The 16,624-nt window shown below is 40.6% G+C and overlaps 1 protein-coding gene across 1 annotated transcript; it reads left to right on the top strand.

Annotated features, from left to right (window-relative positions):
- The first annotated feature begins 1,088 nt into the window (after positions 1-1,088).
- ZDHHC13 (zinc finger DHHC-type palmitoyltransferase 13) lies at positions 1,089-16,545 on the top strand. The gene is made up of 17 exons (XM_063397545.1): positions 1,089-1,241; positions 1,796-1,929; positions 2,304-2,426; positions 2,670-2,747; positions 3,193-3,337; positions 4,627-4,691; positions 5,241-5,403; positions 6,245-6,370; positions 6,689-6,822; positions 7,592-7,692; positions 10,074-10,198; positions 11,195-11,257; positions 11,641-11,734; positions 13,112-13,195; positions 14,004-14,161; positions 15,332-15,429; positions 15,943-16,545. The coding sequence occupies exons 1-17, from the start codon at positions 1,221-1,223 to the stop codon at positions 16,076-16,078; spliced, it is 1,848 nt and encodes a 615-aa protein (XP_063253615.1). The 5' UTR covers positions 1,089-1,220; the 3' UTR covers positions 16,079-16,545.
- The last annotated feature ends 79 nt before the right edge of the window (positions 16,546-16,624 follow it).

Raw genomic sequence — 16,624 nt, forward strand, 5'->3', positions numbered from 1 at the left:
CATCACCTCCAAAGGGCACGGGTGCAGGTGATTCCCCAGTGTCAGCAGGCAAGCAGGTGAGGCAGAAGGCTGGCTTGCCTGAACAGGCACCTTCTCTGGGAAATAGGATGGAAAAGGAAGCCGTGTGCCCAGTGGAAAGCAGGTCACAGATGCTTCTTGCCACTGAAGGGAGAAATCTGGTGTGCTGAAAGCACAGCTGGAGATGAAGGTGGCCAGAAATGTGAGGCACAATAAAACCAATGTTTTCAAATACATTAAAGGGGAAAAAAAGTCATTGTAAAAGTAACATTGTCCCCTACCAGGATGTGGATGGTCACCTCACAAACAGGGGCAGAGACAGGGTACAGGTGTTTAATGCATTCTTTGCCTCTGTCTTCAACACTCATCCCTCCCTTCCCAGTGGAAAGCAGTGCATTGTACCAAGGGACACAGCAGAGTTTTGGAAGAGGGCAAGCCCTGCTCAGCAGAAACCAAACCACCCCTGTTAGATTCACAGCATTCCTATCCAAGCCCAACACAGGCCAGCTTCTTGGAAGAAAGGAACCCTATCCCAGTCAAAACCAGAGCGGTGGGAGCACCATAAGCGGTCTTTGGCAAATCCTGATTTATTTAGAACAGAGGCAACTGCAGAAGTCAGGGAGCTGCAAACAAAAAACTGTTCCAGCCCTCGACCACCATTTCAGGAGAGCTCCGCAGAGACTCGGCTGGGAATGGAAATGGTCCCAAATAGCCGTGAACTCCTGTGGGAACCGTGCCAGCAAGGAGGTGGCTCTACTCCTTTCAGGGAATTTTGGAGAGTCAGAAAGTCTCCGCTGAGCTTCCTTTTCTCACGGCTGAGGTCCCCCCGCTCCCTCAGCCGCCTCATCAGACTTGTGCTCCAGAGCCTTCATCTAAGGATCGCTTCCAGCTGCTGAGGCACAACCCCCTTTAAATTCGCCAGCAGAAAATGCTCCTTGTCTGCGACACGGAGGAGCCCTGTGCGAAAACGAGGGCGTTTTTCGGCGTGGTTGCGTGGGTAAAAGGGAAGGAGCCATTTCAGACACAGCTCCACAAATCGGGAGCCGCCGATCTGCAGCCCAGGCGGCTCCGCAGCGGCCCGGGCAGCTGAGGGACGGCTCGTCGGGACTCCCCCGGTGCCGCCCCGCCCGGGCCGTGTGTGCCCGGCCCCGCCCCGCAGCCGTGCCCAGGAAGCGGGAGCAGGAAGCGGCGGGGCCGCGGGCATGGCGGGCAGCGGCCCGGCGGTGAGCGGGGAGCCCCGGGGCAGTGCGGGGGCTGGAGCGGGGCTGGCACCCGGCGCTGCCCGGGCCGGGGGTGCGGAGCGCGGCCGCGGAGCCTCGGCGGGGGCGGGCCGGGGCGGCCGCGGTGCCGCCGGGGTCTGCCGGGGGCTCACGGGCAGGAACCGTGCGTGTCCTGCCCTGCGTGTGTCTTGTCTTGTCTCGTCGGATTTGTGGCCGCACGGGTGACTCTGTGGCTGCCGAGTGCGTTTCAAACCCTCCCCAAGGCCGTAGGTGGTGGTTTCTGGTGTGGCAGCGCTGTTGTGGGTGAGGCTGCTGTGTCGGGAACCACATGAACATCTGTAATTTGTCCTGATGCCCTTTGACCACATACCTGCTCTCCCCCGCAAGGAAAAGGATTGGTCTCTTGCTAGGAGGTTCCAACTGTGCTTTGAATTAACATTTTTGTTTGTATTTAGAGAACCTGATACGCACAGTGAGTGCTTCTGGTAAAGGGGGAGGTGTGTGTGGTTTGCAGCCGGTAAATAACAATGGTTATTAATTGTTTTGTTAATCTACAGTGTAAAAGCCATTGCCATGGGCCTCATCGACCTCATATGCACAGCAGCCACAGCGTCCATGGAGATAAAGGTCTCCCAGGCCCATATCCCATTGCTGAGGACCCCAGCACCTGTGACATTGTCAAGGCTACACAGTAAGTACATGTTCTGAGTGTGCAGGGCATTGAAATAGATGGGAGTGTCCTCAAATGTGAGCCAGGCTAGATATTTTTACTAAGGAAACATTTCCAGTTTCGTTTTCTCCCTGTAATGGAAGAAGAACAATGACTTACAGCTGCTATTGTAAATAAAAGCCTTTCAAGCAAGTTTGTTTAAGTAGAAAAGTCTACTCATCAAGGCACAGCCCCACTCTTTTTACGAGGCTTCTATGGAATGCAATGTTGAATTTGCTCCAGTAGGAACTGCTAGGTGATGCTTACTGAGATATATTTTTTCTTTAGAATGCAACTGTCTCCAGACTGGAAAGTACTGAAAAAATAATAAGTAATATTTTTTTTCCTCATTTCAGATATGGAATGCTAGAGCGATGCAAAGAACTGGTAGAAGCAGGATATGATGTTCGACAACCAGACAAGGAAAATGTGACTCTTCTTCACTGGGCAGCAATAAACAACAGACAGGAGCTGGTAAAGTAAGCTGCGAGTCCCTGTGACAGTAACACGGTGTATTCTGCCACTTTTACCTGTAATCACTTTGTTGCTTTTGTAATTGAAAACAAAGGAACACGTCATTTATTGCAAGCCCACTGTTGTCCATTTGCTTCTCTAGTGAATTTATTATGTACAATTTACTCCTTTAGCTGTGTTATCTTTAGTATAACATTTTGCTATTTTATTATGTCTGTTCCTGACCTTGTTGTGTTGGTATTACACAGGTATTACATTTCCAAAGGTGCCATAGTAGATCAGCTCGGTGGAGATTTGAATTCTACGCCCCTGCACTGGGCCATCAGGTAATGCTGCTTGCAACCACTAGCTGCAAATCTGTCTGTATTTATACCTGTGGTAGCTTTTCCTGCAATCCAGAGAGCAGAACACTGCCTGTCTGGAGAACACATAACCTGAAATAATTATTCTGGGAAAACTTCTCCACTGGTGAAGTCTACCATGGAAAAAAGATCAGTGCTTTCTTCTGGACTGTCAGGCTTTTGCCAGAGCCGGAAGCTTGCATGACTGCTCACAGGAGAAGTTACCTTAGAGTAATCACTGTATTCTAAATTAATGCTTTGCCATAGGCTTATTTATTAGAGTGTATATATTTATTATAATTTCCTGAGAAAAGCCACGAGGGTCTGAAATCTTTTGTGGGATGCCTGTGAGAATTATTAAGGCAATGCTTTCATTAAAGTATCCATTTTTGAAATAATCTCTCTAGTTTTATTTAATATGTCGTTGTAGACAAGGACACCTTCCCATGGTCATGTTGTTGTTGAAATGTGGAGCGGATCCCAGTCTCATTGATGGGGAAGGATTCAGCAGCATTCATTTGGCAGTGCTGTTCCAGCACATGCCCATCATAGCCTACCTCATAGCAAAAGGCCAGGTATGTTGCTGATGCCCCAAATGTTGTTTTCTGCTTATAAGTAGCTGCCTGTGTTATAGGAGACATTTTAGAATTAACTGGGTTTTTTTTTTCCTAGATGAAAAGCAGTGATTTTACACCCATTTTTCTGGGCTACAAGTGCAGGCAGACTTAGATCTTTTTTATATTTGTATATATTATTTTTTTAATACTCTTCCCTATTCCTGACATCCCCCACCTCCAGATTCACCTACATTTCAGCAGGTTTAGGAGTGTTGGTAAGGCTGTGCAGATTTGTGGTGCTGTGAAATAACAAATGGCTTTTAAACCTGGGAACAAAAAGCAGTAAATGATGTATAGACATGAAGAAGTATTTATGATTTGATTACAGGTATGTAAGTAATAACCTATGCAGGTGTCCATTAATTGAAGATGATCAGACTAGGTCTGAATTTTCATTAGAAATTTCTGTATTGCATCTATGGTAATTGATGTCTCTTAGCTTAGATATGAAATGAGCAGAATTAATGGCAAGTGTAACAACTTGCTGATAAAAACAGCAGGAGAGTTCTTAGATGATCAGCTGATTCTGAGAAATAATCCAGTGTCAGGATTTAGAAGTTTGCTAAGTTTATTTTCTTTTTCATAAAGCTCTCTTTAGAGAGAATAACTGATTTCTGGAATGTAGATACAGTGGTGTATGTCACAGGCTTCATAAAACTGTTGGCCCACCTATCTTCTACTAAAAATATCCAAGTGAATAATTCTTTTAAGTAAACCTGTGCTAATGTAATAATGGATGGTGGCAGGAAGCAGGGAAACCTTTGTTATGAAGAGGGAAGAAAGTTAGGTAAGAAAGAGGAAGGAAGAAAATTCAAGTAGTTAGATATTTAACTACGTTGTGAGCTATGTAATCCTTCTTTGTTGTTTTAATAAACCTGTTTTATGTATTTTCTGTACATCTGTTTACACAAGGAACATGGTTAGCATTGCTTTACAAGGTCCTTCTTATTTATGGTATTTCTTTGCAAAGAGGACAAGCAATACAGGTGAGGTGATTCACTTAAAAATATCCTTAGTGGATTCTCTCCCTTAAAAATTTCTTTAAATGGAAACTCAGAATGTTGTGAAAGACTTGAAGAAGGAGGAAAAAATTTTGAATGTGTGTTGGCTTCTGGGCTGATATAATTTGATTTCTGTCGATTTTCTGTTCATTGCTGAAGCTAAGCCAGTTGTATAGCCCAAAATTCCACTGTTTCTTGAAATCACTGGGATTAATCACTTGCTTGTTATCTCTTTCTTATTCTTAGAACATAGACACAACAGATTTCAATGGACAAACACCTTTAATGTTAACAGCACAAAAAGCCATGGGGTGAGTAGAGAACAACTGAAGAAGAGTATTGTATTGTACTCAAGAAGCATTGAGGTGAATCATTCCTGGTTTTTTAGCTGACATTCTTTTCTCTTCCATTTCTACTAAAATATGAGGCATTTCAGAGATCATGAGTTGGGAGTAGCTCATTGGATACAGCAAAGAAAGTGAAAACAGTTTTTAAAGAAGTTGAGGTTTGTGGCTGAATGATCTGCAGCCTTATTGTATGTTCCACAAAATGAAAACAGATGGGTGTGGATGCAGTGAAATGCATTTAGAATAAAATGGGGAGGTACAAACTACACATGGTGTTGTAGCAGGTATAGTCTGTGTTATGTACCTCATATTTGTTAAAATAATAAGGTAACCTAGTCTAGAGAAAAAACTTCCAGGGCAGGTCTGGAATTCTAAACATGGATCTGTCATTGATGAGCTGGTTTGGAGAAGGCATTATATATCTGCTGTTGTTTCACAAATGGGAACGGTTGATTTATAAAGTGTTCAAAAGTTGCATTTCCAGTACAGATTATCTTCTTTATTTTCATCTAGACCAGAACCCATGAGGTTTCTCTTAAAGTTTAACCCCTCTCTCAATGCTGTAGACAATGTTCAAAAGAATACTGCACTGCACTGGGCAATAGCCTCAGGAAACACTAGTGCAGTGGATCTGTTGCTGGAAGCTGGTGCCAGCCTGGACATAAAAAATGTCAAGGTACGATTTCCTTTGTGATATTTTATCCTATGTGGCATGAATGTGTAAAATGAACATGAAGAAAAATCTCGGTCCTTTCCATGTTGGATGTGAATTGCAGCAGGGATTGGCTAAGAGGAGGTGTTCTTAATCTTTCCCAAAAGGAAAAGCCACTCCTTTCTTGAGGTGTGGCTCAAAGTACAAATGCAGAGGTTCTTCACAACCTTTGTGCAATGAACAGCCAAGCCTTGTGTTCACTCAACAGCGATTGTGTCCTTTGCAGATTCTGCTCCCTCACTGGTTTTTTGTTTCATTTTCTCAGTGCCTTTAATTTCTTTTTCATTACTTAATTTGCCTGTTTTCTACTTGAAGATGTTGTCATGAGGACTTGGGCAGATTTTAAAAAATACATTTCTTAGTGTGCAGTCAGACTCGTAAAGACTTGAAATTAAGTGAATGTCCTCCTTGGAAAGCTGGTGTTTGGCAATGCCTGATTGTACATTCAAGAGGTTATCACATATGAAAGGCTTCAACTTAATATTTGTAGAAATTTATACTATGGATGTTGAAAATAGAGATTCCCATGGCTATATAGATATGTTATTGGAGGCAGTCCAGCAGATAAAAAATGCAATCTATTTGCAAGTATCAGTTTTCAGAACTACTAAGCTCTGATTTAAGCATGTTAGCACTCTAAATTTAGCTTACCTTTGCCTTAAAAAAATAGTTGGGGAAGGTGGGGCTGGGAAGTAATTGCCCAGTTAGTTTTCTTGTTTTAACTGTAGTCCTTTCCTGCTTCTGTTAAAAGTGAGAGTATTTATGTGTTAAGTACATAAATAAATAATGTTCTCTGTTGTTAAAGGGAGAGACACCACTTGACATGGCTTATCAAAGTCAGAATCACTTCATGGTTTATATGATACGAGAGGAAGAAACAATGAGAAACAAGAGAAATAACAGGTTATTGAAAATAGTAGAGAAATACGAGGTAATTTCCTGAGTTATAACTACTGGAAATGAAAGTAAAGCATGCTGTGTTTAGAGTGACATGCAAATTTATTCTAACCACAGTAATTTCTGAAACTGGGTGCACAAAACAGAATCCTTTAAAAGCACACAGGAGTGGTTTGGGTGGGGGGTTTTGTGTCATACCTCACGCCTGCTTTTGATGTATTGATATATTGATGTGTCACCTTGTCCTATCTTATCTTGAGTCTTTCAACATTTGTTATTGCATGAACTGAATACTTTTGAGTAAGACCTGCTTGAGTACTTTGTCCTAATTTAACAATAATAATTTTAACAGCTCCTCCTGATGTTGGCATCTTCCTTGGCATTCATGTGGGCCGTTGGATACGTCATGGACCTAAGTTCTGATTCTTGGCTTTTAAAAGGAGGTTTGCTTCTCAGCCTGCTCTTTGGGATGGCTCTGTTTGTGAGGTTTGCAGCTTTTTGTCTCTGTTTATGTACTTACATTTGAAAGTGTCTTTCACAAGTATCTGATGCATAATTCTTTTCAGAGTTTAGTTGCATTTAATATAAAAAATACCTTCTGAGAAGTGGTTGCATGGTGTGTGAAGAATTGAAATACATGTCCTTTTTAGAATGAATGACCATAGAAATTGAATTATTTAAGTGTATACAATAATCGTTTATTATTACTGAAAGATTGGAAAGAAAAGCCCAAACCCAGTCTGTTAGCTAATTTTATTGTCAGAGTGTTACTGATGGTCTGCATCTGGTAGACACTGAGATATCTGCTCAGAAATGTCCTTTATCACAACTTTTTCCTGCCGTATTCTGTCAGAGAATGAGTTTTAATGAGCCATCCCATCTCCTTCTGCTCCCCAGACCTCCCAGGGTTATCCTGAGCTGTTTCTCACTTTTCCTGCTACAGTCAGTGGTCACTAATATGACAGTGTGTGCAAATAGACAGAGACTGGACTTTTCACCCAGTCCTACAGCACTTCTCATACATAATATTGTGCTGGAACAGAGCACTCTTCAGTTTTATTTTTGCATTGTTAACTGTATATGTATGTATATGAATAAAAAATACTTGTGAGTGACAGTTCTTGATGGCTGCGAGAGATTTGAAATAAACCATGTGCGTCAAGTTTTTACAGTTACAAACCAGATGATTTATAGTCTGTGCATTTATGTTTCAAATTTATTTTGAAAAATACTTTTTCTTTTAATGTTCTTTCAGGCAACTCGTAGGGCTCAAGAATCTGAGGTATCTTCCCACAGCATTTCTGCTAAGTTCCGTTTTTTGGATGTCCATGACCTGGTTGTTCTGGTTCCTGCCTGATATCCTTTATGCTCAAGAAATGCAACTCTCCTTGGAGTTTATTGCTAATCTAAGCCTGATTGTGCAAACAGTGATGAGCAGTTCCAGATAATTCCATGTGGCTGTTAATGTCTGTAAGATTGGTTTAATCCCAGTGGGAACGGGCAAAGTGACTTCAAAGTTATACACAGACTAAAAATCTGTACCTTGTCTATAGATTTTTGTCTTCTTTATAACCTGAACTGTTTCATGTGTTACTGGAATATCAGAATGAAGATATTTGTTATAAAACTAATGGTTTCTGTTAGCATCTCCACATCACTCTTTAATCTTCCTCACTGAGGCTGTTGTACAGTGATGTATTTGGCATGTGGTGTAACTGGGTAACACATATCTTAATAATAATTTTAAATGCATCCTTTCTTTCTAAAATGATAAGCATTTGACAGATAGTGGTATTCATGCTCCTGCCCTTAAAAACAACCTTTACCACCACCACCTCCCTAAAAAAAAGAACTTTCTTTGTATTCCTGCAGAGAAGACTGTCGAGTCTTGTCTTTATTCACACTGAATCTTTAGTGTACAGTGGATTCACTTCTATCTGACATTCACTTCCTTTGAAGAGGCTTCTCGCTGATAAGTACAAAAACATTTTAGTAGTTTGTGCTCTCTGCTCTTAGGTTACACAGTGGCCAACTGTTTATTGATAAAGTTGTGTGAAAAAGCCTTTAGGAAGATACTTTACTCTGGCTGGAATCCTGTCCGGGCTTTTGCTCTAACCGGGTGACTTACAGCTGCAAATAAATTTGTTCTAAACCAGCTATAATGTATTGCTACACAGTTTTAATTAATTTTTAATTCATCCTTTCGATGACATTTTCTCTTGTACTGTTCCCAATTAGGATGTCCCTAATAGAATTATCAGGATTAACTTTGATGAAACAGATCGAGTATATTCCTGCTGGGGATTCACAAATGTGCTTGTATAAATGGGAATGGTGTTATTCAATTGTGGAGCTTTAAGGTTTGTTTTATTGGTGTGATCTAAGTCACAAGGTAAAAAGATTCCCCTTGTATGGATTTGAGTCAGACCCTTTGCTGAAGGTAGTCAGCATAGCCTTGTTCCTGACGTCCTAACCATAGCTTGGTGAGATGGGCCAATGGATGGGTTTCCATTTCACTGTCCAACCCTTTTTCTCATGAATGTGTTTTCCTTCTGGAGCTGGTCACAGATCTGAGTGTTTTAAAACTTCTCAGGATTTTATTTAGAGCTGTCTGTCTGTCAGATTTCCTCTGGACTGAATGAATATCCAGCCATTCTAATTAAGGATTTCTCTGAGCTCCAAAAAAACCCAATAGGATTGCAAATAGACCAGCAGTACCCACAAGAAACACACCATCATTTTGACTTCTATAGTTGCACTCTTGTGCCAATATTTCATAAGTTATCATCTTGAATTTCATTAGAACTGTTTGCAGTGTTGCTAGTTCATAAGACCAAAGAACTTTGAGGTTGGCATCCTGGATTTTTAACAATGGTTTGCACTGGGGTTCATGGAGTGACTGAGGGGTCACTGGAGATGCAGTGCAGGCCTGAGCTCTCTGCCTGCTCCTTGGTGGCAGCAGGGACTATTCTTTAGCTGCCTGAGCTCTCAGGTTTGATGCATGAATTTCATTAGTATGAAGCTTGTCCCACTCCATGTTCCTCTGTTGCTGTATAGAGACAATTAATCTTGGCATGTTTTCCTTCCCCACTCATCCCATACACAAATTATTTTAGTTCATGGTGTAGGAACTGTGTTCCTAATGTCCCGTTACCCTCAGAAGTGTTTAGCAGTGTGTGCTTGGGGTTTTTTTGTGTGACAAAAGGAGTTTCAGGGTGACTTTCAGTTACATTTTTCTGAATGAGCATATTTAGTTGCTTTTGGCTGAAATGAATGGGACAAGCTAAGATTGAGTTTGGGTTGGGGTGGGTGCAGCAGCCCATCAGATCTCACAGCTGCCAGGAGCTTTATAGCTCTTCATATCTGACTGGTAGTGTTTAAATAAAGTACAGAAGCTTCAGAGGGACAAAAGAAATCAAATTTGTTTCATATCTGTGAAATATTCCAAGGCAGAAGTCTGGAGGACTTTTAAGGAGGGTGACATGGAGCTATATTGTGATGCAGGTTTATACAGTTGTACAAGTCTTCTCCAGCACTCAAACCGGACAGAGCATTCCATTTCTCTGCTAAGATGGCCTTGGAAGGACAGAGAGGATCCCACTGTAAAAGTGAAAGTAATTTTTTCCTTCTTGTGTTTTGCTTGTGAAGTAGTATAAACTAATTTTAGAGTATTTTGTTTGTTGGACAAATAGTGGTGTTATGAGTTATAAGAATACAGTCCTTAACCTGACTATCACATACCACAAATGTAATTCTTAAAATCACTGTCATGCTCAGCATGATGGGTCTCCTCTATTACTTCTATAAAACCTGGAGTACTGATCCTGGATATATAAAGGCTTCAGAAGAAGAAAGAAAAGAGGTGGGTGATTCTCTAAAAACAAATGGAAGGGCTGATGTGGTGCAACATGTATGGACTTCTGGTTGAATTGTTTGTCATCATGTGCAGCCTTGTTAAAGCACTGAAAAGCAGTGAAATATTCTTCCTTGCAGAGTTTCTAGCAATGTCATTTAACAACACAGATCTTGGATAATTTCTCCTTCTGCTGCTTGTTTCCTTATCATCCTCCTCCTGCTATAATTTCCTTGCCTCTGTCTTCTCATTGAAATGTGAGCTTTGGCCAAAGATTGTACAGGCCCACTGGTGTTACCTGCGGTATGAAATCACACAGAACTTCACTTAAAAATAGAAATTTTGCATGTGTTCTGCTTCAGTTGTCTCTGGTTAGAAAGAAATAATCAGTACCTTCTTATGTATCAAATGCTAATAATTATTTAAATTTTACCATGTGCTTTGAGGACGTGTATAATAGTTTGATTTTTGTGCTTGAACACCCTGCAACTCACATGCTATTTCCTAGTTGTTTTATAGTGGCTGAAAGAAATCATGGCCAGCCAATCAGTAGAGAATTTAGTGTCTGGTCTCCCCAGCCTATGGGTTAAGGAAAGCATTTTGTTTGTGATCTCGGGGCTCTCATTGAGGTTGGATTTTTTTAGATTGCCAGGGAGAATAAACTGCGGTTTTAATGTACTGCTACAGGACTCATAAATATTGAGAGACTTCTCTGGCTGACTGTATGAGAGGTGCCATCTCCTTTTAAGGAGTATTTAATTCACATCATTTATTAATTTTGGCAACACAGAGATACTTTTTGGAGTAATCTTGTGTGGGTGAAGCTGCATTAGTCTTTACTGGTTTGGTTTTTTTCTTGTGCACCTCTTTAAATAGCAAGTTCTCATTCCTGTTCACGCTTAGCACTTGACACACTTAGAAACTGCAAAAGTTGTAATGAAGAAAGGTTCATAGCACCTATGGAAATGTGATCCAAATGCAAGCACACAATACTTTGTCTTTCAGAACATTGTAGCTCTTGCAGAAGCTGGCTGCTTGGACTTCAGAACGTTTTGCACATCATGTCTTGTAAGTGGGGCTTTTGTGCTTATTTTCTTTGTGAGCCTGCCTTTTACTGAATACTGCCATAAAGAACCCTTTTCCTCACTGTTTGTCATTAAAGTGTTACACAAGTCGTTTGTTATATATTGTTTAGATTTCTTTATTTCTTTCATGCTGACAAGAGATGCTTTGAGATCCTTGGATACTAATATTAATTTTAAAATTATTCCTTTTTTTTAAATTAAGGTGTGTGGTTCCCATCTATGTTCTGTGTTGTGAGCTCTATGACACAATAATTATACAAAATGTGGTGGTAACTGTGAGATGGTGGTTCAACCTTTGAGCTGAGTAGATGGTTCTGCACTGAGTGTCTTCTTTTCCTTCATCTCTTTTCCTTCATCGTCCCCTAGGTGAGGAAGCCTTTGAGGTCTGTGCATTGCCTTGCTTGCCAGGCATGTGTAGCCAGATATGATCAGCATTCTCTGTGGACTGGACGGTGCATAGGTGAGAGTGTGTTCCATCAAATTTGAAAATACCACGTATTTTACAAGTTGCAGAGGTAACATTTATCCCCTTGGAGAGCACACGTGATGCCACAATATCCCTTTGATACTGAAGGGCTCTCATAGGGGCTGGAGGAAAATCAGATGGAAGAGAGAAAAGCAAATAAAATTATTCAGGGATCACCCCAACAACACAGGCCACACAATCTGTACCACTTTTTTTGAGAGAGAAGGAACAGGGGATATGATTGATACTTTAAAAATGAAAGAAAAAATTATTGAGATGGTGGCTAAAGTGAATGCAGAATGATTAACCAAGCACATGGTAGTAGAACTAGGGATTTAAAATGGTAAAGGAGAAAATGTCTCCACATGGCAGGTAGTGAAATTTTGGAGCTTGCTGCTGTCAGGGTTTGCAGACACAGGCAATCTCAGCAGGTTCAGAAGGGGATTAGACAAACTTTTTTGGACAGTGTGTCCAGGGGTAGATGCTAAAAGAACCAGACAAGTGTGCCCAGTCTGACACTTTAATGCAGTGGCTGTGGATGAGGAGAATGAAGTGCAGGAGGTGTCTGGACTCGTGTGTCCTCCTGAACTTGCATTGCCTCTTGTCACTGTTGGGGACAGTTGTGAGTGGAGCAGCTGTGCCACTGAGATAACCCTGCAGGGTGTTCCCATCTTCTTCTTCTTCCCTTTCACCCTCTCTCTTCTCTTCTGGCTCATTACTGATGGTGCTCAAGATGGGAAGGTGACAGCTTCGCATTGGTAACAAGATATTTTTCACTTTTTTTTTTTTGCCAATAGCTTTTTCCCTAGTGTTAAATGCTATTTTTACAACGTTGGCTATTTACAAGGTGCTGAGACATCCTTCTGATGTGTTGTCTCAAAGCTTTGAGCAATATGATTGTAATTAAAAAGAAATATCTTCATGTAACAGTTTTTCTGACAGAGGTCTGGGGGTTTTTATGGGTATATTTTCAATTCTGAAGCACACAAGGTCAGACAAATTGAATAGCCTCGACTTCTCAGCCACATGAGACAATTTTATTGTGCATGGAGTGAGTTGTGGTTGCTTGATTAGTTCTCATCAGACTGAAACAGCTGCAGGCATGCTCTGAAGGAGAGACAAATCCTGCTTGACTTGATCAGAACTAATTCTATTATATAAATTGGGGTGGCTTACAGGAGAAAGTTGAGAGAGAGGTGAGCCTTGCCAAGCTCTCTTATGGATGGCAGAGGTTAAAATGAGAAATGGTTTTGACTGCCTTTTTATTCCTGTTAACTTCAGTGGAAGTGCAAGTACTGCTGAATTTTAAAATATTCAGCTTTAAACATGTTTTTTTCCTTTTTTCCCTTTCCTTTTTTTCCTCAATTTCAGGCATTGGGAACCATTATTACTACCTGTTGTTCCTGTTTTTCCTGACAATTACTGGTGTCTGGCTGCTTTATGGAACTCTTCAGTGTATGTATCCCTGAATTTAGTTTTATTTAGCTTTCAAGAACATCTCTGTGGTCCTTATTCTATCAGCATTTCATTTCCAGCCAGTGTAACCTGCACAAGTGATACCTTATTTCTGCAGTGATGTTAGTGTGTGGCCTAAGTGAAAATCCATCCTATCTGAGTCTCTGGTCAAATACCTGATTGCATTTGTGTTGAGCAAGAATAAAGGTGCTGCTATAGTGGGATATCACTGGAAAATGAAATAGCAGGAAGCATTTTTGTTCAAGGGGAAATAGGGGAGCCATGTGGAGGAAGGGCAGGTGACAGGTTCTGATCTGGATGCCCTTTGCTGTCACAGAAAATAAGTTGGTAAATACCTTATTGCAAAAGCTTGATTAATTTTTTTTTTAATTTGGAGACATCTATACTAAACACAAATACTTCTTTTTGGTTTTGACACAGTTTAATTCTGAAGAGTAAAAAGTATATTATCTCTTTAATAAATCCGAGCTGTTACTTTGAAAAATCACCAAAATTATTGGAAAGGAGAGGAAAGCCCTTATAATTTAGTTGCTGAGGGTGAATTCCCATAGCAGCAACCTTTAAAGCAAGGCTGTTTTTCTGTGGGTGATGAGCACAGAGTGTAGAGAGGATGCAGCCAGAATAGCAAGCAGTGACACATCTCTGTGGGTGCTTTTGGGTGGCAGCGGGGTAGGTGAAACCTGGTGTTTCTAGAGGGTGTTGCCATGTAATATTCATTTCATGCAGTAATCTTTGCTCAGCTCTTCAGGGCTTAAAAGCACAGCTGAGTGATTGTGTGTCTTGGCAGATTGGTCCAAGCACTGTGCAGGAAGCTTCCAGCAGGATGGAGTGTGGGCATACCTCACTCAGACAGTGTCCTGCTCTCCCTGGGTGTCCTACATCTCCTCAGTGGCCTCTTTCCACACCCTCTGGGCCTCTCTGTGGCTCACTGTTCAGCTGTATCAGGTAATATTTGCCTTCTGTTGATGCTTCTCATCACATTAAAGCTTTTCTCTGGATGATTTGCTCCCATAAAAACTCTGTGCCTGCTGTCCCTGATTATTATCACAGCACGGTGCTTCTCTTAAATCTCAGGGCAGCCCTTGAAGTTTCACAGGTTCTTGTGCACTCAGCATTTCCCTGTTGCCAGTAGAATCACAGTCTGCTAATCATTCCTATGAACGAGTTCTGGGCATAGAACTACTATCAAAAATAGTAGTTTTTACTACTATTTTTACTACTCATCAAAAATTCCAAGGCTATAAGAAGTTGAATTTAAAGACAAGGATTTTATTTGACCAGTAGAACTGGTATTAATGCCCACCAAACTGCACAAAAGCTCAGTAACACAATTGTTCCTGAGCTGGAAATTCTATGGCAGAGCTCAGCCATGTGTCATTAGACTGTATTAAATCCCACTGCTACTGTAAAAACATCTGACCTGGATTTTATCTTTTTGAGGACTGTCAAATTTCTTGTTTGAGTTTTTCTCAGGCTGTGCAAACAAAATTGAGAAGAGCTGTCTTTAAACATCTGTGAAACAGCTTGTTTAGCAGCTCTTAGGAAAGAGGTGACTTTGAAATATCTGTTAAGCACACTGAGCTTGTTTTACATCTTGTTTAGTGAAAAAACCCCAAAAGCTCCCCAATTTTAAATGTGTACTGCTGGATTTTTGCAGTGCCCAAGACATGAGATACCATGCTGGAAAAAGGGAGGGTATTTACAGTTTGACTCCTGTGTTTCATACACAGTGATTTGAAAGTGTAGCATTTAGTGTCATTGTGGATCAAGGCATCTTTTTCCACCACTTTGTGTGGTAGAATGCAGACAGAAATCTGAGGAGATTGGTGCTTACCTGTGCTAGATCTTATATTCCTGCAGGCATCTGTGGAAGTACACTCCTCACAGACATCCCAGTGAAGCTTGTCTTCTCTGGAAGCTGGTGCTGGAGCTTGCCAGCTTCTCTTTTAGCCCAAGTGACATTTAAAAACAGACTTTTCAGTCATCAGTTAGAGCAGTGGTTACTTATTTGTTGGATCTGTCCAGCCTCTTCCCCCCTGCATCTTTTGGTCTCACTAGAATTTTCATTTGTCATGTTCATGTTGTAACAATGACTTATGTTTTTCTTTTAATCAGATTGTGTTCCTGGGATTGACTTCACATGAAAGAATGAATCTCCTGGTACAGAGAAAATCCTCTAAGCATCCTGTTTCCCTCAGGAGGACTCCATACAAGTGGGTATTAATGAACAGAGTGTTTTAAGCACATTATCTCTTCAGTAATGATTTACTTCACTGCTTCATAAGTGCAAAAACTCTGTTGTGGGGGTGAGGGAGTGCTGTTCTTTAATTTGTTCTTCAGTCTCTGTGCCTGTAGTGTAGGATCAGAGAGAGGATTAAGGTTTGAACTGGCCCTTTTCTGACTTCTCTTGCAGAATTTAGTTCTGTTAATAAAGAAATCAGTACCAAGGTTTCCCTGTTTGCTCAGGTATACTACCAGATGAGATCTAACTAACTCTTAAATATTTGAGTTCAACTTCATCTGCTCTCATTTGTTAAAGTAAAACATGTTGTGAAAATTCAGCCAAGGAATAATGCTCAACTGAGAGCTCTTCTGTTTCTTCTCCCTGAGCTGTCTCCCTTGACAGGTTAATATCTTGAATACTGTCTCATGGTGAAGTGGTATTTTTCATGCTTGCAGTCTTTTTTTTTTAGCTTTATTAATGCATATTGTTCTCTTTTTTTCAGCCTTGGATGCTTCCAGAATCTTGCAGACTTTTTTCAGTGCAGTTGCTTTGGTATGTTCAAACCCAATGTCATTGACTGGGCCAAGCAATACAAACTTCTTCATCTGGCCAAGGAGAAAAATGTTCATTCTGTGTAAGGTTCTGCCTAATTTCGAAGGCAGTTGAGCTGAAAGCTAAATAAGACTGGATATTTTGTTAATTTTTACAAATTCTTCTGAAGCTGTTTGTTTTTATTTTTTATTCTTGTTTCAAATGTTTGAACTTATCTTGCATAAGATACAGCAGATTTGTATATGGAAGTCAGCCTGTGTCTGTGTATGTTTAGTTTGAGCTGAAAGTATTTAAAATTTTATGGGAGGAGATGACACAAATATATATATTTTTAAAGGTAAGTTTTTTGGGGCAGAATTTCCAAATCATGTTGGTACCCTTTTCCGGTAACAAAAGACAATCAGATTTGAAAATTAAGGTGAATGTTCATGTTTAAAAACTTAATATTCCAATTACATTGTAATTTTATTGCTTATGCTGTGAAAACCTCTCTTAAGTCTTTGTATTTGAAGAGTTTACATGTAATAAAATAGTTTTCATACTTGTAAGTGTATTTTTGCAGACTGAAATAGATTCAAGGGATATGTGAGGTATTTAAGAGTGGGTGGGCACAAAATTATAAGAAGAATTAT

This window comes from Prinia subflava, chromosome 5, assembly GCF_021018805.1.
Source record: "Prinia subflava isolate CZ2003 ecotype Zambia chromosome 5, Cam_Psub_1.2, whole genome shotgun sequence".
Classification (NCBI taxonomy): Eukaryota; Metazoa; Chordata; class Aves; order Passeriformes; family Cisticolidae; genus Prinia; species Prinia subflava.